The 24,195-nt window shown below is 33.9% G+C and overlaps 1 protein-coding gene across 2 annotated transcripts in view; it reads left to right on the top strand.

The window, feature by feature from the left end:
- Window positions 1–24,195, top strand: part of SI (sucrase-isomaltase) — a 112,437-nt gene that overhangs the window by 73,008 nt on the left and 15,234 nt on the right. For both annotated transcript variants that reach the window (XM_033211613.1, XM_033211614.1), the window contains exons 35-42: window positions 915–1,031; window positions 2,321–2,408; window positions 3,311–3,449; window positions 11,650–11,783; window positions 13,536–13,570; window positions 13,657–13,773; window positions 15,880–16,028; window positions 24,032–24,116. In XM_033211613.1, coding sequence (XP_033067504.1) covers window positions 915–1,031; window positions 2,321–2,408; window positions 3,311–3,449; window positions 11,650–11,783; window positions 13,536–13,570; window positions 13,657–13,773; window positions 15,880–16,028; window positions 24,032–24,116 — 864 coding nt within the window. The remainder of the gene's footprint in view (window positions 1–914; window positions 1,032–2,320; window positions 2,409–3,310; window positions 3,450–11,649; window positions 11,784–13,535; window positions 13,571–13,656; window positions 13,774–15,879; window positions 16,029–24,031; window positions 24,117–24,195) is intronic.

Raw genomic sequence — 24,195 nt, 5'->3', positions numbered from 1 at the left:
CGGGTGTGGTGGGGGGCATCTGTAATCCCAGCTACTCTGGAGGCTGAGGTAGGAGAATTGCTTGAGCATGGGAGACAGAGGTTGCAGTGAGCTGAGGTCATGCCATTGAACTTTAGCTTGGGCAACAAGAGCAAAACTCTATCTTTAAAAAAAAAAAAAAAAATCCATCATACATATTTTGTAAATCTCTATATTCCCCACTCTCTGCATTTTCTTTATGTCCTCCGATATCCTGTTCATGGAGAAGACTGTTAAGGCAATTACAACAGAATCTTAACATGTGCCAAAAAAGCATCCAGGTTGTCATGTCATGTTTTTGAGACATATCCAATTAACTTAGCTGCAGGTCAATCTTTCGCTAAGGCACAGTTACTCTGACACTGGAACTTACATGTTTCAACTGGAAAGTAGGGAATATTCTTAGTAGGGACTGGAATAAAACACCTCTTCTCTACTGGGATGAAAAGGATTAGAAGTGAAAGATGAAAAAGAAGCAGTTGATTAGGGTGGTGAGATGGTTCTGGGAAGTGAGAAAGCTGTGTAAAAACAGGCTTGACTATGGCCCTTTGCTCTTTCATTGTGCTCCATAAAGGTAAACCTGAAGTATGGGCTCTACAGTAATAGTGAAAAAAGCTTCCCCATTACTCTAGGAAGCACTAAAAATATGCTTTTTTGGGTTCTGAACTGATCCTTTACACATAGGATCCCAAGACGGCTCTATTCTCTACACTGATGTCCCTCTTTATTAAAGTGATGAGGAAGAAACCACATACATTTATGTAATTAAGGTTGATGTCAGTTGCCTTCATTATCAGTCATACATGACTTGTGAATCTGCCAGATACATTTAGATTTATATGTATATAATCTCTCTTAAGACTTTCCACATGTGAGTCTAAATGTTGGTTTTACAGGCTTCCAGAGCTCATGCAGCTTTTCCAGATTTCTTCAGGACTTCCACAGCAGAGTGGTGGGCCAGAGAAATTGTGGACTTTTACAATGAAAAGATGAAGTTTGATGGTCTGTGGATTGTAAGTAAACTTTGAACAATCTACGTTTTAAGTTATTTATTGTACAGTGATTATGCAAAATTCATACTTGGCTCAAATAATGTCAATAAAATATTTTATTTGAAAACTAGTCCACTTTTTTCCCCCATAGAATTTTCTTATGCAAAGGACTGCTACAGTTTTAAAAATTAAATGTATGTGTATGGATGCTATTTCCTGGACTTTTTCAATTTGCAAAATTCAAAAAGCAAAATACCCTCTTATTCTATATATTAATAAATACTTGTAAACATTTATTTTACTTTTATTTAATATAGGAATAAGTCTCAGGCTTAAATAACCATTAGTCCTTTGTATAAGAAATAAAAATTTCTTAAATTTGGTAACATTGTCTTTTAAAGTTTCTTTTTTGATGTAACCTTAAAATGTTAGTAGTAAGATTTTTAATAATATATTTTTGAAATAGCATAAAAATAACTTACTTTGCTACAAGTAAGTGCTTAATACAGAAAATTTGATGTAATATATTTCAATTTCTGGAGGTAAAATTTTTTAATTTGTTGATTTTTCCAGTGTAAAGCATTAATTTACTTATTTTGGAAATTGAAGAAAGCTTTATACAGCTGTCACTATGTAGAAACTTTGTGGCTATAAGATCTTATAAAGCATATATTTTGTTAAAAAATTCATGCAACATCTATGCTTATTAGATGTATCAATTGGTATACTATAAGGGATTCTCTTAAGTATATTCCTGAGAATGACATCTGGATCCAGAGAAAATTATCTGTTTTCAGGTGGAGGCAATCCATTTTAAATGGTAGCTTACTTATTTATTTAGATTATGATTCTTTTATATATGGCTACTGAGATTCTGAGATATGTGCTCAATAGTGATACTTCTTGAAATTATCTGCATTTGTAAACTATTAATATATCTTGTAGTTTTAGCAGTAAAAGCAATTGATATCAGGCTCAGGGCAGGAGTGGAGGGGAAGGAGATGATAAGGCACATACTATTATAATGCTAGGTCTTAAAAATATGAAAATAAACTCTTTTGATAGGTATAATGCATAATACAGAGAAAATAGAACATTTTATTTTTCAAAAGGAAACCGATTGAAAAAAGCGAACGAGATAAACTACTTTAATATAATTGAGATGTTTTATAATTTAGTTTGTTTAGAATAGTGAGTATATGTAACATTGTTCAAATATGCCAACCTGCTTACTTTTTGAACTAGCTCTTTTCAGAATATATGTTGTCAATTTATTTTTTGTTTACCTTTCTCTGTCATCTTTTTTTAAGGATATGAATGAGCCATCAAGTTTTGTACATGGAACAACTACTAATCAATGCAGAAATGAGAAACTAAATTATCCACCTTATTTCCCAGGTACAATATTGTTGGTATGCCTTTGATATTATCATGTTATTATTATTTATTAATAGGTATATAATATAAACATATATAATGTTAGATATATATAGAATGTAGGGAATAGGATTTACACACCCAATTTTCACTACCCACCCACACACTGGACCACACCTTGACCCATTACCAATATTGTTTAACACTATTCTGAGAAAAAAAAAAATCTACAAATATATGTTATCTACTCAAGCACAATTCTAAATTTGTTTGAATTTGTTATTTTGGTTTGCTTAATAATTTTCCCAAATTCAAAAATGTTAAATACTCTTTAAGATAAACAAATGAAGTTATTTTGAAAGGATTTTTTTTAAGTGTTTCTTTACTAAGGATAAAGGAAAGAATACTAACACTTCTCTGTTTACCTTTGACATAGAAGGAAATGACGATTAATGTGATGTTTCATATTCATCATCATTCTCTTATGCAGGCAGAAAACATCACAAACTATTAGCATATAAAGTGATGGCAAAACTCTGGAAAAAAAATCTTAAACTGAGAAAAAGTGAATCGAAAGGCAGTGTTATAACATTTGCCTAGCCCTTAAATTCTGGGCTTTATGATACCAAGTTAATTTTTAATAAGACTCTAATCAGTGTTTTTCATCTAAATGCACTAGAAAGAGTAGACATTGAGGAGTGTACTTATTTTCCAGGTTTTTATTAATTCATGTAATTCAGTTACAATTTCAGATCATTTAAGTTTATAATTAACTCATACAAAGTATACACATGGTTAAAATATAAATAGCTATTTTAAAACACTGATTAATGTCTTTGCCAAAGAATACATAATTATGAGTTACACGTTTCATTGTAGGGAACTGTATAACATATTAATATTTTTTCACTGATTCTTTCCAGAACTCACAAAAAGAACTGATGGATTACATTTCAGAACAATGTGCATGGAAACTGAGCAGATTCTTAGTGATGGAACATCAGTTTTGCATTACGATGTTCACAATCTCTATGGATGGTCACAAATGAAACCTACTTATGAGTAAGCAATGTTCTGAATTATCCCCTCTTGCTCTTCTATTCTTTGGATCTTATATTTAATGCTATCATTTTAACCGTCCCAACAATCTTCTCTTGTATCCCTTTACTTTCCAATTGTTCTCTGTAACTTCTTCCTTCATAGAATTTAGAAAAATTTTGTTTCTTTCTATCTAATTTATCTAAATATCTTTATTGTTATTATTCTAATTTTTATACTATCCCAAAATAAATCCTAGACCATTTGTCTTTTGTTTCTCATTATGTACCCATTATAGTGCCTGGCAAATTGTAGGTGCTCAATAAATAATACTCAAGTAATGTTAGTAAATGAGTTAATAACATTTGATGTCATTAACACATAAAGCACCAAACGTTTGCCTAAATTTGTTATTTGAATTCATTATCAGGCCAGGCACAGTGTCTCACGCCTGCAATCCCAGCACTTTGGGAGGCTGAGGCGGATCACTTGAGACCAGGAGTTCAAGGCCAGCCTGGCCAACATGGTGAAACCCCATCTCTGCTAAAAATACGAAAAATTAGCCAGGAGTGGTGGTGCAGAGCTGTGGTCCCAGTTACTCGGGAGGCTGAGGCACAAGAATCCCTTGAACCTGGGCAGCATAGGTTGCAGTGAGCCGAGATTGTGCCATTGCACTCCAGCCTGGCAACAGAGCAAGACTCTGTTTCAAAATACAAATAAAAACACAAAATAAATAAATCTATTATTAGTAAATGAGAGCATTTTTAATGATCTTGAACTTCTGAAAAATTAATGATCATACTAATTATCTGCATTTTAAACAAACATTTATGTAAGGCCAATGATGATGGAATACAGACCATTGACTGAAAATCAATTCTTTATTAGCACTTTCCAATACAGGTTTTGCAACGATTGAAATTTTCTGGCCAGGCACAGTAGCTCATGCTTGTAATCCCAACACTTTGGCGGGCTGAGACAGGAGGATCAGTTCGGCCCAGGAGGTCAAGGCTGCAGTGCGCTGTGCTCCTACCACTGCATTCTAGCCTGGGCAACAAAACAAGAACCTGGCTGAAAAAATAAATAAATACATAGAAATCTTCTATAATCCTGGGTGCCAATGTGGTACTCACCAGCCATACATGGCCATTGAACAATATGTCTAGTATGACTCAGGAATGGAATTTTAAATTTATTTAATTTTAATTAAGTAATATAAAATAATTACATATGAAATAATAATTAGTGGCTACCATATTGGACACCGCAGTTGTAGATCCCTGGCTTTTAACTACACATTATAATCACTTGGAAATTTTCTTCTTAAGTTTTAGATTTTTTTTTTTAAAGTGTCATGTGCACATAGTAGGTGTGCATATATATCGGGTAAGTGATATACTTTGATACAAACATGCAACACACAATAATCACGTCATGGAAAACAGAAGTGTTTATCACCTCAAGCATTTATCCTTTGTGTTACAAACAATCCCATTAAACTTTTAGTTTTTTTTTAAGTATACAATTAAACTATTATTGACTATCATCCTGTTGTGCTATCAAATACTACATATTATTCATTCTTTCTAACTATATATACATGTATGTATATATAGTACCCATTAACCATCCCTGCTGTATTAGTCTATTATCACTCTTCCATAAAGATACTACCTGAGACTGGGTAATTTAAAGATGTTTATTTAAAAACTGGGCAATTTAAAGAGGTTGAATTGACTCACAGTTCTGCATGGCTGGAGAGTCTTCAGGAAACGTACAATCATGGCAGAATGTGAAGGGGAAGCAAGGCGCATCTTACGTGACTTTAGGAGACAGAGATAGTGACAGGAGAACTGCCATACTTTAAAAGCATCAGCTCCCATGAGAACTAACTCACTATTACAAGAACACCATAGGGGAAACCACCCCCATGATGCAATCACCTCCCTCCAGGTCGCTCCCTTGGCAGGTGGGGATTGCAGTCCCTGATGAGATTTGGTGGAATCACAAAGCCAAATCATAACACTTGCTTTCCCCTCGCCCCCACACAACCCTTCGTAACTTCTGGTAACCATCCTTCTACTGTCTATATACATGAGTTCAGTGTTTTGCGTTTTCAAACTTTTTGCACCCACAGTAAGTGAGAACATGTGAAGTTTGTCTCTCTGTGTCTGACTTAATTCATTTAATATTTAATGACTTCCAGTTTCATACATGCCATTGCAAGTGACACGATTTTATTCTTTTTTATAGCTGTATAACTCCGTTGTATATATGTACCGTATTTACTTTATCTAATCATCTGCTGATGGACACTAAAGTTGCTTCCGAACTTGACTATTGTGAACAGTGCTGTAATAAACAGAGGAGGACAGATATCATTTTGATATATCTTTCTTTTGGATGCATATTCAGCAGCAGGACTGCTGGATCATATAGTAGTTTCATTTTTAGTTCTTTGGGAAACTTCAAACTGCTCTTCACAGTGGTCGTATGAATTTACATTCTCACCAATAGTGAAAGAGCATTTCCTTTTCTCCACAGCTTCCACAGCATTTGTTACTGGCTGTCTTTTGGATAAAAGCCGTTTTAACTAGGGTGAGATGATATCTCATTGTAGTTGTGATTTGCATTTCTCTGATGATCAGTGATGTTGAGCACCTTTTCATATGCCTGTTTTCCATTTGTATATCTTCTTTAGAGAAATGCCTATTCAAATATTTTGCCCATTTTTAAATCAGAATAATAATAGTTTTTCCTATAGAGTTGTTTGAGCTCCTTATATATTCTGGTCATTTAATCCCTTGTCAAATGAGTATTTTGCAAATATTTTCTCCCATTCTGTGGTTTGTCTTTTCACTTTGTTGACTGTTTCATTGAGTCTTTATTTTTAATCTGTTGAGTCACTCTGTGTCTTTTGATTGGAGCGTTTAGTCTATTTATATTCAATTTCATTACTGATAAATAAGGACTTAACTCCCATCATTTGTTATTTGTTTTCTGGTTGTTTAATGGTCTTCTCATTCCTCTTTCATTTCTTCCTATTTCCCTTTTCTCTGGTGTTATTTGATTTCTTGTTTTTTATATTTTGCATATCTGTTGTATGTTTTTTCATTTGCAATTACCAGAAGGCTTGTGATTTTAAATAAATTATTATTTAATTGTTCTCTTTTATAGCCTAAGCATCTGAATATTTAAAATTTTTCCAGGCAGTTCTAATGAGCATACAGGGTTGAAAACTTTTGCTCTAACAAATAACTGAAGTTGATAAAAGAATAAAAAGCATTTTGAAGTAAAGATTATGGATAACATTTCTCGCTTAGTAAAACCTACTTATCTTATTTCTAGCAATTAACTCTTAATCAACTCAGAATAGATGAATGTATTACCAAAAACTCACTTGTTCACCAAATCCAAAAATAAAACACTAAGTTATTTTAAGAGTGAACAAACAGGCATTTAACAATACCTTTTTATTGGGGCAAATATTACTTTTGATTAGTCCTTCTGGAACACAATATTGGGGCATAATTATTGACAGCTAAATTTACTTTAACTAAAACTGTAGACATTAAAAAGAACAAAATATTTAAAATTGATGATCTCATTGGCAAAAATTATGTGCTTTGAGTTGAAACTATGTAGCTTAACAAAAATTGAAAAAAATAATTTCTCTCCACAGAAGACAGGAAATAAGTATACTTCTGAAGCACATTACAGAGTCAAACATGGTTCCTGACACATCATGGATGCTTAATAAATTTAAATAAATTCATCATTATCCTGTTATAATCACAGGTATCAAAGTTGTTTTGATAAGTTCAAGGTAGATACAGGTAAATTTCCAAATAGTCCATATGCAGAGATATTTAAAACATATGTAAGGTCCCTTTCCACTTTTAAGTAAAATTATGAGGAGGAAGTCAGCACAATCTTCCATAGAATATCCTTGAAAATGAAATCAATATACATATACTTATTAGTGCTAATTTTGCTCTTGTTCATAAAACTTTTCAGTGCAAGTTTCAACCACATTACTTAAATTGAGCAGATTAATTGGATTAAGTATTAAGTAGCCTAATTTATACAGTCTTAAATTTTTCATGTTTCAGATACTTTCTTAATATTTTAATTTTTTCAGTTACAAAAAAGTGTTGAACTCAGAAAATTTTAGAGACTAATTATTAATCACATGTATAAAGACCTTGACAAATGTAAAAGAACACTATAAATAAGGTACATGTTACATTTAAGCAAATTATGAAGAGTAAAGTCTTTCTTTTTATCATTGAGGAAAACTGAACAAATTATAAACACACTTTTTTTTTCTCAAGTTATACAGACCACAGCATTTTGGTTTTTAGTGACATATTTTCTGTCTTACAAACTGCCACATATTTGACATTTAGCTATTTCTTGACATACTGTGCTCTTTCACTTAACATGAAACAAACAAGAAACCCAACAAAAGAAGCGGTTGCATGGATTCAGAAATGGGATTTAATCGGCTTGAGAAACTGCAAATAGCTTTACAGAAAGAATCATAGACACCAATGGAAAATAGAAAAAACTTCATATAGAAATCTCACACCAAAAGTTTTGAGTCTTCAGTTGCTCTTGTCTCTTGTAATTTAAAATTCAATGTTGTACTGAAATAAAGCCTATTCTTCAAATGTAGAAAGAAATACATTTAAAAATCTACTTCAAATTATGGGTTCAAATTTCAGACAAATATTCAAGGATTATGTAACTACACATATATTTTCATTTTTACCAATAGCTTTAAAGATATTAGGGATTAGTACACACTATTCATTAGAGAGGACTTGGAAAATTAAATGTCTTTGACTCCCTCTGAATGCTTAGGTTGTGTTTAAATATATAATTTTTAAATAAGTGCCCAAGAGTTTTATAATCATAGAATGGAATGGAAAAAGTCAATAGTTATAAATTATTTTTGCAGATATTCCTATAAACGAGGATAATTTGCAGCTTGGAATATTATATTGCTTTGCTATATTTAATGTAACTTTCTGGAAAAAATAACAGTGTCTTTTTGAAGTGGGGGAATTGTAAACTATAGGAAGTGGTCTCTTGTATTTTTTTTAATAAAAACTAGTCTATGAAAAAACAAACACAGTATACCTCACTTCTTCACTAATTTAAAAGTTACTTTAGTTATTGCTGTAACTTTCTATTAATCAGCTGTACATCTCCAGACCAGACAGTAAATGCATGTCTTCCAGACATTAGATTCTGAATGATATAGATGAATGGAACATTGATACAGTTGGTATATCAAAATATAAAATTTGAGATATGAATCTGTAAAACTCTTTCCATGATATAGTCTTTCACAGTCTTTTTACTAAAGGAAATTTCAAATTTCATTAATTTATTATACACTAAAACATGATGAAAATATTTTAACCTACAAAATACTTGTTACCCAATTTCAAAATTAAAACAGATATTACATTTTCTGATCTAATGTGACTATTTGAAATGTGAATTGGGAAAATTTATATTTCTAATAAATACTAAATACATAATACTAAATATATTGCCTTCAAAAATAATTCAATAATATATCTTTGATTTTTCAAAGAGGTGTTTTCATAAAATTGAGGATAACAATTCTGTAATAACTTTCTTTTCTCTACTATACACCAGTCTATATTCTAAAATAATTTAACACCATCCAGTCATGAGATAGAAGTGTTTGGAAAATGTTTATAAATTGATTTCATCAGTAATTAAAGATAATAGTCAAGTTAATTAATTTAACATTTTCTTTTAGAAACTATGACTAAAATAAAGATACTCATTTATTGTTGGAAGCTTAAAAATATGTTTAAAATTTTTAAATTTAATATTCTCTTCACATATTTCATTTTTGTAATATACATGTAGAGTTTCTAAATTGTTTTACTTCTATAAAAAACTGTTTTATAATAATCAAAGATATATTCTAATTTTTAAAATATATTTCAAGAAAATGCTCATGTAGGCAATAATAAATACACAACAAAAATATCTCTTTCCTATAAGCTGAAGTCTCCAATGTCAAGTGGTAACAAAGAACAAGCTCTCTGGCTTAAAGGTGTTTCTCAAGAATAACTTAAACTAAGTTAATTGTGACTGAGCAATTTGTAAAATTGAAACAATGTTGGAAATAATTATAATATATTTACCGTGTTTGAAATTTATATCTTTAGTGGTGCCAAATAAATATTCTGTGTGAGGGTTTACAGAGGAGATTCCTCTTATATAAGAGGTTAGAATACCCTTAAGAGAAAATTATTATGAAAATACTTCATTTATTTTATAGTTTTAATTTACAATTAACAATAGTAAATATGGAGCACATTGTGATGTTTTCATACATTACACAGTGTGAAATGATCAAATAAGGCTAATTAGCTTATTTATCTTCTCAGATATTTATCATTTATTTGTAGTGAGAAAATTTAAAGTTCTCTTAGCTATTCTGAAATATACAATATATTATGGTCACCTTGCTAAATTTATTCTTCCTATCTAACTGTAACTTTGTACTCATTGTGTGAAACTACTTTATGTAGAATCCTTATCAATCAGAAACATGAGAAAGCATATATTCAGCTATTAATTTAAAGCATCAGTAAAGAATTTTTGCAAGTGTAAGATATATAATATAGAAAAAAAGAAATTCTTCAGAAACATAATTTTCTTGCATAGGAACACATTAAGAATTTGTGACAACCCTGTCCTTGTAAATAATTTTTATATTAAACAAAATTAATTTTGTTTGCAAACTAAACTCCAAAAATACATTTTCATATAAATTTATAGAATTATCACCAATTATTACTCTTCATATTATATATTTATTTCTTATTAAATTTCAAAAAATGCATGTAGTGTATATTTAAAACATTAATATTCCTAAATGGCCCTTTTATATTTGTTATGAAAAAATAAAGCAGTGAAGATCATTTTCTTTTTTTGGTCTTCTAAAAGAGTGACAATTTAGAAGTAGAAAGTTTTAAGTTGACTAACATAATATTGCCTTTATTAGCAAACGGTGGTTCCATATATTATGTCTGTTTAATACATGTTTAGTTTCCTGTACTTTTGACTTGAGACATTTGTAATTCCAAAATTTCTTGAGCTTACATGCCAAGCATTGTATTAGATATAAGGGATGCAAGGAAGACTAAAGTACCATGCTTGATTTTAGGAATCTCACGGTGTCATGGAAGGAGCTTTATATATATACAAACACTGGGATCCAGCTGTAACAAGGAAATGATTCAATACTGTTGATAATGTGTTAGTGCCCAGTAAAGTCTACCTGATTATGTCTGTGGTATCTTCTTCTAAGATAGTTCTGTAGCTCTAATTCATGTTCAAATTATTTGAGTAATATAAAAATAAAATTTTTATTTCCAACTAATATTAGAGTAAAATATTATTAATACTCTTATAATGTAATCTCAGTGTTCAGTCAGAGACAATGACAGAGGGAAAAAAAGGGAGATAGAGGACAATAGATGCAGATGATATAAAATAATTATTGCTGTTTTTCTAAAACTAGAGCATATTTTAACATGCATGTCATTAAATTAATTCTCCAAAGACTGAGAAGGGAAATAAATCATATGATTTCATTTACACAACCCATTCTGTTGAGAAGATCTTACTTCCAATAGATTCTACACTTGAAATGGATCAATTATTTTTAGTCTTAAGACCCAAGAATACTTTGCTCTCTTCAAATTAACCCTTTAAAGCAAAGAGTATGATAGTAGGCATTCTCTGCACAGTAATATGTACATTAAGTGTTGATGTGTTACAGTTGAGAAGGATTGGAGCAACGAATAATTAGAGCATAGGCCTTTATTTAAAAATACATTAAAGTAAAATAAAAAGCTTGATGTGATGAATTTGTTGATTTCATTCAATTAATAGTTGATTTAACTTGTATTCATTGAAGGAATATATAAAGGCCTCTTAATATCTGCATGTCACTCTGGTAAATGTTGGAAGGGAAAAAGATGTCCTTTATGCTTCTGAGGATTTTATAGTTTAATGAGAGAAGATAAACTTATCAACAGCCAGTTGTAATAAGAGACAATATAAGCACCACGAATCACTATTTATTTTACAAAATAGTCAAAGTAGATATATTTGGAGAAAATATCTCATGTAAAAACTCAAAAATACTTCTCCACTATATTAGTGCATTGCAGAGGACAACGGGAAAAAGAGGGATTGTAATTTCTCGTTCCACATATCCTACTGGTGGACGATGGGGAGGACATTGGCTTGGAGACAACTATGCACGATGGGACAACATGGACAAATCAATCATTGGTAAGTGAAAGCCACCATCTTTATTATTATTTTGTGTTTTCTATTAGATATTCACCTTTGCTGATGCTAGGTCATAAAATTTGTAAGTCCTCAGAATTTTGTTCTTCACATCATACTTTATAGCATAGAGCATCAGAAAAAGACAGTGGGCCAGGAAGCTGGATGAGGGTGTTGTGCAGAAACTAATGATCTCCAACTAGTTTATTTTGAGGAAATACTGTCATTGTTTTTGGCCTTAGATTCCTTGCTGAAAAGGGCAGGAGCTGGCAAAGATAACGTCTACAGTCAATAAAGAAAAATGACTAGAAATTCTAGATTTCATGGCTATTATTGAAAAGTCAAAAAATAACAGATGCTGTCAAGGTTTTTGAGAAAAGCTGACACATATACTCTTGGTGGTAGTGTGAATTAATTAAACCATTGTGAAAAGCAGTGTGACGATTCCTCAAAGAGCTAAAAACAGAATGACCATTCAACCCAAAAATCCCATTAGTGGTTATATACCCAGAGGAATAGAAATTATCCTACCACAAAGACATGCACAGGAAGGTTCATTACAACACTATTCACAAAAGACATTCTTCATCAGAGACATGGAATTCACCAATTCACTATTCACCAAAAACATAGAATCAGTCTAAATGCCCAGGTAGACTGAATAAAGAAAATGTGTTACCTATACACCATGGAATACTATACAGCCATAAAAAACTGGATCATGGCCTTTGCAGGGACATGGATGGAGCTGGAGGCCATTATCTTAAACAAACTAACACAGGAACAGAAAACAAAATACCACATGTTCTCACGTATAACTGGGAGCTAAACACTGTGCACATATGGACACAAAGAAGGGAACAACAGACACCAGGGCCTATATGAAGTTGGAGTGTGAGAGGAGGGTGAGGACTGAGTAACCATCTGTCAAGTACTATGCTTAGTATCTGGGTGACAAAATAATCTGTACACAAAACCCCTGTGACAAGCAAGTTACTAAATAATACACTTGCAAATGTACTTCTGAAACTAAAATTTAAAAGATTCTAGATTCTAGGGAATATAAATCACTGATAGATGCTAAAAAATGAAACATTTCGAAGCAAATTTGAAAAGAAATTTGTGACAATAATGGAATAAGTGCTAAATAAGACATTATCATTTTAATAGGGAAACAGATACTTTTGTGCTCTATGTTTAGTCTTAAAATTTGTTCACTGTTGATAAATTCAAGGAAAACAATTAATTCTTAGAAATATTCCTTTAAAATAAGAACTCAGAAATCACTTTCATTCCATTTTATAGAATTGATTACTCCTTAGAGGATTTTGTTTGATAAGGATGATTCAATTTGTTTCAAATGATAGTCTGAAATAAATTTAACCTATAGTTCAATAAGACCTATAGTTAAATGACTGCAGAAATAACATCTTTATTTTCAAAAATGAGATTGTAGATACCACTTCCTTCTCAGACTTAATGTGTTTATAATGTATTTGCTCTCTGAATATGTCACCTGGCAAGTGTTAAGGAGGCTTATAGTATCTCATTTTTGTAAATATCACTAATGCTACAAAGTCAAAATGTATTCGCATTATGAGAAGCATTATGAGATAATTACATTCATAATCTGAAAAATGTTTCATGTTTGGAGGTTGATATTAAAAAGAGAACATCTTCATAAGTAGAAATAAAAACCAATATGAAAATACATGAAATAATAACTTTCTAAGATATATTTTCTAACTTTTGTAGGTATGATGGAATTTAGTCTCTTTGGAATATCATATGTAAGTAGTTTTATTCCTTTTATCTTCATAAATTATAAATATTCATAAAGTATTCAAATTTAACTAAATATAGCAATGTATTTTAGACTGGAGCAGACATCTGTGGTTTCTTCAACAACTCAGATTATCATCTCTGTACTCGCTGGATGCAACTTGGAGCATTTTATCCATACTCAAGGAATCACAACATTGCAAATACTAGGGTATGTAATTAGTACATTTACTTTCAATATTTTCTTACTTGGGCTACTCTTCATTATACTTTAGTGTACATGGCCTATTTAGCTGGCATATTTATTGATGTTATGTATAATTTTGGAGTAGTGAGGAAATTTTCTGGAGGAACTTTTTTTGAGTAACTGGGGAGACATTACTAAAAATTATGGAAAATTATGAACAGTTAGAGCCAATATCTAAATAAGCACTAAATTTCATGATGCTGATTTTCAGTGAAGAAATGTAGAGAAATGATAAATTAGCAAAATGCACATGATGGAAATGTTAAAGACAGAGCTGGTCTTTAAAAGATGTGTTCTGCCTGTAGTAAATAAATGGCAGAGCTCATGATGTGCTGTGAAATCTATATGGCCCCCCTACTGGAAAGGTGGGTAGAAATAGAGTAAGATTTATTTTAGAAAATGCTGAAATACAAGGATTGTAGGCAGAATGGAACCACGTTTTGAAAGAATTTGAAAGTTGGACAATAGAGACATAACTTGATGACACAGTAATATCTCAACAGGAAAATCTGCTGTCAACAATGCAATTTAGAAAGCTGTAATACTGGGAAAGTAGAGCATGAATCAATAAAAGCTTGGACAGAGATGCTTTATTGAGAGTATACCATTTCATATTTACCAAGTCCTTGCTCCAATGATTTATATATTCTAAAAAGGGATATAAATAATAGACCATTATATATGTAATAGGTCAGATACAAATAAATGTCTATAAGGGAAAAATAGATTAAGCTAAAGTGATGGAGTTTTACAGAGATTCTGCTTTAGGAAAAGTGCTCAGAAACATATTAAATGAAGAAATACTAGAGCAGAGATGGGTGTGGGGAACAGTAACCAATATAAATATGTGGAGAATTCCACATGGAAGGAACAAAGTAAAATACCCAAAGATTGTAATGTCGTTGGAGTGTTTGAGGAAAATTCAAATGCAGAAGGAGGAAATGTTTGAGGAAGTATTTTTAAATAAAAATCTAGAGGAAAGAAACCTCTACTTAAGTTTAACTATGAGTTGGTACAAATGAACTGTTGAAATGTGTTAATCGAATTGTATGGTTTATAATTAGATGCTTGTGTATCAACATGTTAAAACTAAAATCATATCAATGAGGTCAATAAGCAACAGATAATGATTTTTGCCTTTTTTTCTTCTTCTTTTACTTTGGAAATATCAGCAATAAGATCACATATAGTTTAATAGTTCTTGGATCATTTTTACTTTCAAGGTTTTCTGTATTCTAATACTGCATATAACAGCTATGACAGTAAATTTTCTTTCAAACTTTCTTACTCCTGAAAATACAGAAAGATTGGAATCATCATTGATATGACACAACTATAAAGGGCCCCAGTCATGCTGATGTCAATGAAAAACATTTAAATGTTACCTCGAGGTTTGTGGTAGCCTTGTTTATTCCCCTGCTGCAAATCGAAATATAAAATAGTAATAACTTTTCTTGCCTATTATTTTTAAACTAATACGTGCAAGAACTTTTTTGTAGACTTTTAAACTTCCACTCTAAATCGTAGACTAAAAATTTTAGTCTTTTGAGCTGGAGTGTGCATTCCAGAGAATACTCAGGCATGTTCTTTCCTTTCCTTCAAATTTATACCTTCTCTTCTATCAGTTTAGTACCACAATCTGTTCATTTCTCCTGAGGACCCACAATGTGCCTGGTCACCATCATTTGCTCTGCTTGTCTGTGTTTATTTCAATCCACTTTGGATAACGTATCATTCCATTTCTCTTCTATACTTAGCACTCTAACGCTGACTGTCACCTAATTGACAATATATTTGTCATCCATTAAAATGTGAACTTTTCTCTGGATATGTTCACTTAAACTAAATCAAGCCATGGACTTAATTTGAATTTATCTTATTAAAAGATTGTGTACCTTTTCTCTTTATCATGTGACAGAAATATTATTTCATAATCTTTTTGGAGAGAAAGTACATAGCACATGACAATAAATTAATATCACTTATTTTTAGTTCTTCAAATATGAATATGAATATTATGATTTAAACAAAGACAAAAATTTATAACTATGTTATTTTTCTTTGTTTCAGAGACAAGATCCCGCTTCCTGGAATGAAACTTTTGCTGAAATGTCAAGGAATATTCTAAATATTAGGTACACCTTATTGCCCTATTTCTACACACAAATGCATGAAATTCATGCTCATGGTGGCACTGTTATTCGACCCCTTTTGCATGAGTAAGTACAAAGTTTGTTTTCTCTTATCACAGAGAGATACTTTTCATTTAATTTACCCAATGATCTCTTATAGTGCAATATAAAACATTTTAGATTGTTAACTTTTGCATTGTTATATTAGCATACATTTTTGATTAATAAAGCATTTACACAAAGATGTCCATTAATAGTCTAGCATAAACCATTAAAGAATGAACCACATTCATTAGTTATTAAAAAGTAATAATTCTATTTCAGAATAATTACTGTATACTAGGTATTGTTCTACATGCTTTGTATATGTGTCTACACTGAGTATTCTCAACATTTGTAGGGAGATAAGTAATGATTTAATTAATCAAGGTTAACTGCAGTTATGTAAATCTACTATATACAGATGTCTGACTGGAGACCATCTCACCTTTTCCTTGATGTATCCCAATAAGGTATACAGGAACAGTGTCAATATTATCCTTATACATTTGTTTTGGATTAACCTCTTAAAGCTCAAACTTACATATGACCAAACTTTAAAAATTATATTTCATGGAACATATCTGCAAAAATTTTCAACCACTTTAAGTTGAATACAGCAAATTCTTATTGTAGATATCACAAAAAGCAAAACATGCAATCAAACATAAAAACAAAAAAAGCCCTGAATAATCACAGTATATTTAGCTTTTTGAGCACCCTATATTACTAGCATAATTGAATGAGCTGACTTGTTAGATTTCACTATTGATAAGCCCATTTTAAAAAGGCAAATATTTACCTAAATTTAAAAAAATAATACCCAAAGTAAATATACCAAAATAAGTTAATTGGTATGCCTTCTCTTTTGATGACAGGATAAGTGATCCAGTTTTTCTAAAACAACAACAAAAGATTCTTTCTGGATTCAAATTATGTTCTGGTTGCTTTATTAATTTGTTATCTACCATAATCCCTTCTTTATTTCTGATAACATTTTGTTGATCTCCTTTTTATTTACAGACTTTACCCCTTTTGTTATTCCTATTTACTTCCCAGGTTAATCAGCGTATCAGCTCTGGGTTGAGTCACTAGTCAGAAATACTATTATTAACTATACAGACTGTTGTCCTATTGAGAATACCTGGGTTTCTACTTTCATGAATTTATGGAGGAGTAAGCCCAGCTTTCCAATTCAGCATTAATCTCAGCTTTTAATAAGGCAAAACAAAACCACAGCAAAAGAACAAACAAATTTTAAGAAACAACTTTTATTTTTCATTTCAATTGGAGAAGAAATGTTAACATTTAACAGTGGCTCTTAAACCATTAAAAACAAAACAAAAATAAAACACCTTTGTTTTTCTTTTTTTTTTTTTTTATTATACTTTAAGTTCTAGGGTACATGTGCATAACGTGCAGGTTTGTTACATATGTATACTTATGCCATGTTGGTGTGCTGCACCCATCAACTCGTCAGCACCCATCAATTCATCATTTATATCATGTATAACTCCCCAATGCAATCCCTCCCTCCTCCCCCTTCTCCATGATAGGCCCCAGTGTGTGATGTTCCCCTCCCGAGTCCAAGTGATCTCATTGTTCAGTTCCCACCTATGAGTGAGAACATGCGGTGTTTGGTTTTCTGTTCTTGTGATAGTTTGCTAAGAATGATGGTTTCCAGCTGCATTCATGTCCCTACAAAGGACGCAAACTCATCCTTTTTGATGGCTGCATAGTATTCCATGGTGTATATATGCCACATTTTCTTAATCCAGTCTGTCACAGATGGACATTTGGGTTGATTCCAAGTCTTTGCTATTGTGAATAGTGCCGCAATAAACATACGTGTGCATGTGTCTTTGTAGTAGAGTAATTTATAATCCTTTGGGTATATACCCAGTAGTGGGATGGCTGGGTCATATGGTACATCTAGTTCTAGATCCTTGAGGAATTGCCATACTGTTTTCCATAATGGTTGAACTAGTTTACAATCCCACCAACAGTGTAAAAGTGTTCCTATTTCTCCACATCCTCTCCAACACCTGTTGTTTCCTGACTTCTTAATGATTGCCATTCTAACTGGAGTGAGATGGTATCTCATTGTGGTTTTGATTTGCATTTCTCTGATGGCAAGTGACGATGACCCTTTTTTCATGTGTCTGTTGGCTGTATGGATGTCTGCTTTTGAGAAATGTCTGTTGATATCCTTTCCCCACTTTTTGATGGGGTTGTTTGTTTTTTTCTTGTATATTTGTTTGAGTTCTTTGTAGATTCTGGATATTAGCCCTTTGTCAGATGAGTAGGTTGCAAAAATTTTCTCCCATTCTGTAGGTTGCCTGTTCACTCTGATGGTAGTTTCTTTTGCTGTGCAAAAGCTCTTTAGTTTAATTAGATCCCATTTGTCAATTTTGGCTTTTGCTGCCGTTGCTTTTGGTGTTTTAGACATGAAGTCCTTGCCCATGCCTATGTCCTGAATGGTACTACCTAGATTTTCTTCTAGGGTTTTTATGGTATTAGGTCTAATATTTAAGTCTCTAATCCATCTTGAATTAATCTTCGTATAAGGGGTAAGGAAAGGATCCAGTTTCAGCTTTCTACTTATGGCTAGCCAATTTTCCCAGCACCATTTATTAAATAGGGAATCCTTTCCCCATTTCTTGTTTCTCTCAAGTTTGTCAAAGATCAGATAGCTGTAGATGTGTGGTATTATTTCTGAGGACTCTGTTCTGTTCCATTGGTCTAGAGCTCTGTTGTGGTACCAGTACCATGCTGTTTTGGTTACTGTAGCCTTGTAGTATAGTTTGGAGTCAGGTAGCATGACGCCTCCAGCTTTGTCCTTTTGACTTAGGATTGTCTTGGCAATGCGGGCTCTTTTTTGGTTCCATATGAACTTTAAAGCAGTTTTTTCCAATTCTGTGAAGAAAGTCATTGGTAGCTTGATGGGGATGGCATTGAATCTATAAATAACCTTGGGCAGTATGGCCATTTTCACGATATTGATTCTTCCAATCCATGAGCATGATATGTTCTTCCATTTGTTTGTGTCCTCTTTTATTTCACTGAGCAGTGGTTTGTAGTTCTCCTTGAAGAGGTCCTTTACATCCCTTGTAAGCTGGATTCCTAGGTATTTTATTCTCTTTGAAGCAATTGTGAATGGAAGTTCATTCCTGATTTGGCTCTCTGCTTGTCTGTTACTGGTGTATAAGAATGCTTGTGATTTTTGCACATTAATTTTGTATCCTGAGACTTTGCTGAAGTTGCTTATCAGCTTAAGGAGATTTTGGGCTGAGACAATGGGGTTTTCTAAATATACAATCATGTCATCTGCAAACAGGGATAATTTGACTTCTTCTTTTCCTAACTGGATACCCTTGATTTCTTTCTCTTGCCTGATTGCCCTAGCCAGAACTTCCAACACTGTGTTGAAGAGGAGTGGTGAGAGAGGGCATCCCTGCCTTGTGCCAGTTTTCAAAGGGAATTTTTCCAGTTTTTGCCCATTCAGTATGATATAAGCTGTGGGTTTGTGATAAATAGCTCTTATTATTTTGAGGAACGTTCCATCAATACCGAATTTATTGAGCGTTTTTAGCATAAAGGGCTGTTGAATTTTGTCAAAAGCCTTTTCTGCATCTATTGAGATAATCATGTGGTTCTTGTCTTTGGTTCTTTTTATATGCTGGATTACGTTTATTGATTTGCGAATGTTGAACCAGCCTTGCATCCCAGGGATGAAGCCCACTTGATCATGGTGTATAAGCTTTTTGATGTGCTGCTGAATCCGGTTTGCCAGTATTTTATTGAGAATTTTTGCATCGATGTTCATCAGGGATATTGGTCTAAAATTCTCTTTTTTTGTTGTGTCTCTACCAGGCTTTGGTATCAGGATGATGTTGGCCTCATAAAATGAGTTAGGGAGGATTCCCTCTTTTTCAATTGATTGGAATAGTTTCAGAAGGAATGGTACCAGCTCCTCCTTGTACTTCTGGTAGAATTCAGCTGTGAATCCATCTGGTCCTAGACTTTTTTTGGTTGGTAGGCTATTAATTGTTGCCTCAATTTCAGAGCCTGTTATTGGTCTACTCAGGGATTCAACTTCTTCCTGGTTTAGTCTTGGGAGAGTGTAAGTGTCCAGGAAATTATCCATTTCTTCTAGATTTTGTAGTTGATTTGCATAGAGGCATTTATAGTATTCTCTGATGGTTGTTTGTATTTCTGTGGGGTCGGTGGTGATATCCCCTTTATCATTTTTTATTGCGTCTATTTGATTCCTCTCTCTTTTCTTCTTTATAGTCTAGCTAGTGGTCTGTCAATTTTGTTGATCTTTTCAAAAAACCAACTCCTGGATTCATTGATTTTTTGGAGGGTTTTTTGTGTCTCTATCTCCTTCAGTTCTGCTCTGTTCTTAGTTATTTCTTTCCTTCTGCTAGCTTTTGAATGTGTTTGCTCTTGCCTCTCTAGTTCTTTTAATTGTGATGTTAGAGTGTCAATTTTAGATCTTTCCTGCTTTCTCTTGTGGGCATTTAGTGCTATAAATTTCCCTCTACACACGGCTTTAAATGTGTCCGAGAGATTCTGGTATGTTGTATCTTTGTTCTCATTGGTTTCAAAGAACATCTTGATTTCTGTTTTCATTTCGTTATGTACCCAGTAGTCATTCAGGAGCAGGTTGTTCAGTTTCCATGTAGTTGAGCGGTTTTGGTTGAGTTTCTGAGTCCTGAGTTCTAGTTTGATTGCACTGTGGTCTGAGAGACAGTTTGTTATAATTTCTGTTCTTTTACATTTGCTGAGGAGTGCTTTACTTCCAATTATGTGGTCAATTTGGAATAAGTGCGATGTGGTGCTGAGAAGAATGTATATTCTGTTGATTTGGGGTGGAGAGTTCTATAGATGTCTATTAGGTCCGCTTGGTGCAGAGATGAGTTCAATTCCTGGATATCCTTGTTAACTTTCTGTCTCGTTGATCTGTCTAATGTTGACAGTGGAGTGTTGACGTCTCCCATTATTATTGTATGGGAGTCTAAGTCTCTTTGTAGGTCTCTAAGGACTTGCTTTATGAATCTGGGTGCTCCTGTATTGGTGCATATATATTTAGGAGAGTTAGCTCTTCCTGTTGAATTGATCCTTTACCATTATGTAATGGCCTTCTTGTCTCTTTTGATCTTTGATGGTTTAAAGTCTGTTTTATCAGAGACTAGGATTGCAACCCCTGCTTTTTTTTGTTCTCCATTTGCTTGGTAGATCTTCCTCCATCCCTTTATTTTGAGCCTATGTATGTCTCTGCATGTGAGATGGGTCTCCTGAATACAGCAGACTGATGGGTCTTGACTCTTTATCCAGTTTGCCAGTCTGTGTCTTTTAATTGGAGCATTTAGTCCATTGACATTTAAGGTTAATATTGTTATGTGTGAACTTGATCCTGTCATTATGATATTAACTGGTTATTTTGCTCGTTAGTTGATGCAGTTTCTTCTTGCCTCGATGGTCTTTACATTTTGGCATGTTTTTGCAATGGCTGGTACCGGTTGTTCCTTTCCATGTTTAGTGCTTCCTTCAGGGTCTCTTGTAAGGCAGGCCTGGTGGTGACAAAATCTCTAAGCATTTGCTTATCTGTAAAGGATTTTATTTCTCCTTCACTGATGAAACTTAGTTTGGCTGGATATGAAATTCTGGGTTGAAAATTCTTTTCTTTAAGAACGTTGAATATTGGCCCCCACTCTTCTGGCTTGTAGAGTTTCTGCCGAGAGATCTGCTGTTAGTCTGATGGGCTTCCCATTGTGGGTAACCCGACCTTTCTCTCTGGCTGCCCTTAAGATTTTTTCCTTCATTTCAACTTTGGTGAATCTGGCAATTATGTGTCTTGGAGTTGCTCTTCTGGAGGAGTATCTTTGTCGCATTCTCTGTATTTCCTGAATTTGAATGTTGGCCTGCCCTACTAGGTTGGGGAAGTTCTCCTGGATGATATCCTGAAGAGTGTTTTCCAACTTGGTTCCATTTTCCCCCTCACTTTCAGGCACCCCAATCAGACGTAGATTTGGTCTTTTTACATAATCCCATACTTCTTGCAAGCTTTGTTCATTTCTTTTTCTTCTTTTTTCTTTTGATTTCTCTTCTCGCTTCATTTCATTCATTTGATCCTCAATCGCTGATACTCTTTCTTCCAGTTGATCGAGTCGGTTACTGAAGCTTGTACATTTGTCACGTATTTCTCGTGTCATGGTTTTCATCTCTGTCATTCTGTTTATGATCTTCTCTGCATTAATTAGTCTAGCTGTCAATTCTTCCACTCTTTTTTCAAGATTTTTAGTTTCTTTGTGCTGGGTACGTAATCCCTCCTTTAGCTCTGAGAAGTTTGATGGACTGAAGCCTTCTTCTCTCATCGTCAAGTCTTCTCTGACCAGCTTTGATCCGTTGCTGGCAATGGGCTGCGCTCCTTTGCAGGGGGAGATGCGCTCTTATTTTGAATTTCCAGCTTTTCTGCCCTGCTTCTTCCCCATCTTTGTGGTTTTATCTGTCTCTGGTCTTTGATGATGGTGACGTACTGATGGGGTTTTGGCATAGGTGTCCTTCCTGTTTTATAGTTTTCCGTCTGACAGTCAGAAGGACTGTCTGTTGGTCTGTTGGAGATTGCTTGAGGTCCACTCCAGACCCTGTTTGCCTGGGTATCAGCAGCAGAGGTTGCCGAAGATAGAATATTGCTGAAGAGCGAGTGTACCTGTCTGATTCTTCCTTTGGAAGTTTCCTCTCAGGGGTGACTCCACCCTGTGAGGTGTGGGGTGTCAGACTGCCCCTAGTGGGGGATGTCTCCCAGCTAGGCTACTCAGGGGTCAGGGACCCACCTGAGCAGGCAGTCTGTCCCTTCTCAGATCTCAACCTCCCGCGTGGGAGATCCACGGCTCTCCCCAAAGCTGTCAGACAGAGTCGTTCCCGTCTGCACGGCCCCCGCTGCTTCCCCTATTGACTTGAGCTGTGGGCTGTCCCCAGAGGTGGAGTCTACAGAGACAGGCAGGCTTCCTTGAGCTGCTGTGAGCTCCACCCAGTTCGAGCTTCCCAGCGGCTTTGTTTACCTACTTAAGCCTCAGCAATGGCGGGCGCCCCTCCCCCAGCCTGGCTGCTGCCTTGCTGATAGCTCTCCGCAGACTGCTGAGTTAGCAGTGAGGGAGGCTCTGTGGGCGTGGGACCCTCCTGGCCAGGTGTGGGATATATTCTCCTGGCGTGCCTGTTTCCTTAAAGCGCAGTATTGGGGTGGGAGTTACCCGATTTTCCAGGTGTTGTGTGTCTCAGTTCCCCTGGCTAGGAAAACGGATTTCCTTCCCCCTTGTGCTTCCAGGTGAGGCGATGCCTCGCCCTGCTTCAGCTCTCGCTGGTCAGGCTGCAGCAGCTGACCAGCACCGATTGTCCGGCACTCCCTAGTGAGATGACCCCCGTACCTCAGTTGAAAATGCAGAAATCACCGGTCTTCTGTGTCGCTCGCGCTGGGAGTTGGAGACTGGAGCTGTTCCTATTCTGCCATCTTGCTCTGCCCCCCAACACCTTTGTTTTTCCTAGCCATTTATATCTCAAATTCAGAAATCCATTAACATGTTACAGAGCCTTTAGGAATATGTAAATCTACTATTCAGAGAGTTTATTAAGTAGGATAAGCAAACTGTTTTTAAAATTAATGAATTAAAATTATTATGTCTCACAATTTCCAGAGTGTTTTTAATATGCTTTTTAATTTGTTGATCATATACTAGACAAAGTTAATATTTTTACCTCTATTAGTTCTCTTCCAAAGTAATTTCTCATTTAGTTGATGTTACATGTCCATCACAATTCTCTATTTTCTCAGGAAATTAATTATAGTCTAGACTTACTCATAAAGTATTATGCTGCTGCACATTGTGCTATTACAATCCAACTGATACATTTTTAAATTTTTTTACCATTTTTTTTTTATTTTAATCCAGAAAAGTCTATAATACAAAATGTGATTTGGATAATGATTTTATGGTATTCAGGAGAAAGCTATTTCTTTTAATTTAATTATTTGTGATAATTTTATCAAGGTTCTTTGATGAAAAACCAACCTGGGATATATTCAAGCAGTTCTTATGGGGTCCAGCGTTTATGGTTACCCCAGTACTGGAACCTGTAAGTCCTAGCACATATTTTTGTTTACAAAATTTTATTTGGTTTATATACAATTAATGGCTATTTATTTACATTCCAG

Source organism: Trachypithecus francoisi, unplaced genomic scaffold, assembly GCF_009764315.1.
Source record: "Trachypithecus francoisi isolate TF-2019V2 unplaced genomic scaffold, Tfra_2.0 Lachesis_group0, whole genome shotgun sequence".
Taxonomy (NCBI): domain Eukaryota; kingdom Metazoa; phylum Chordata; class Mammalia; order Primates; family Cercopithecidae; genus Trachypithecus; species Trachypithecus francoisi.
The sequence above is the reverse complement of the archived record's forward strand: the minus strand, read 5'-3'. Positions and strand labels throughout refer to the sequence as shown.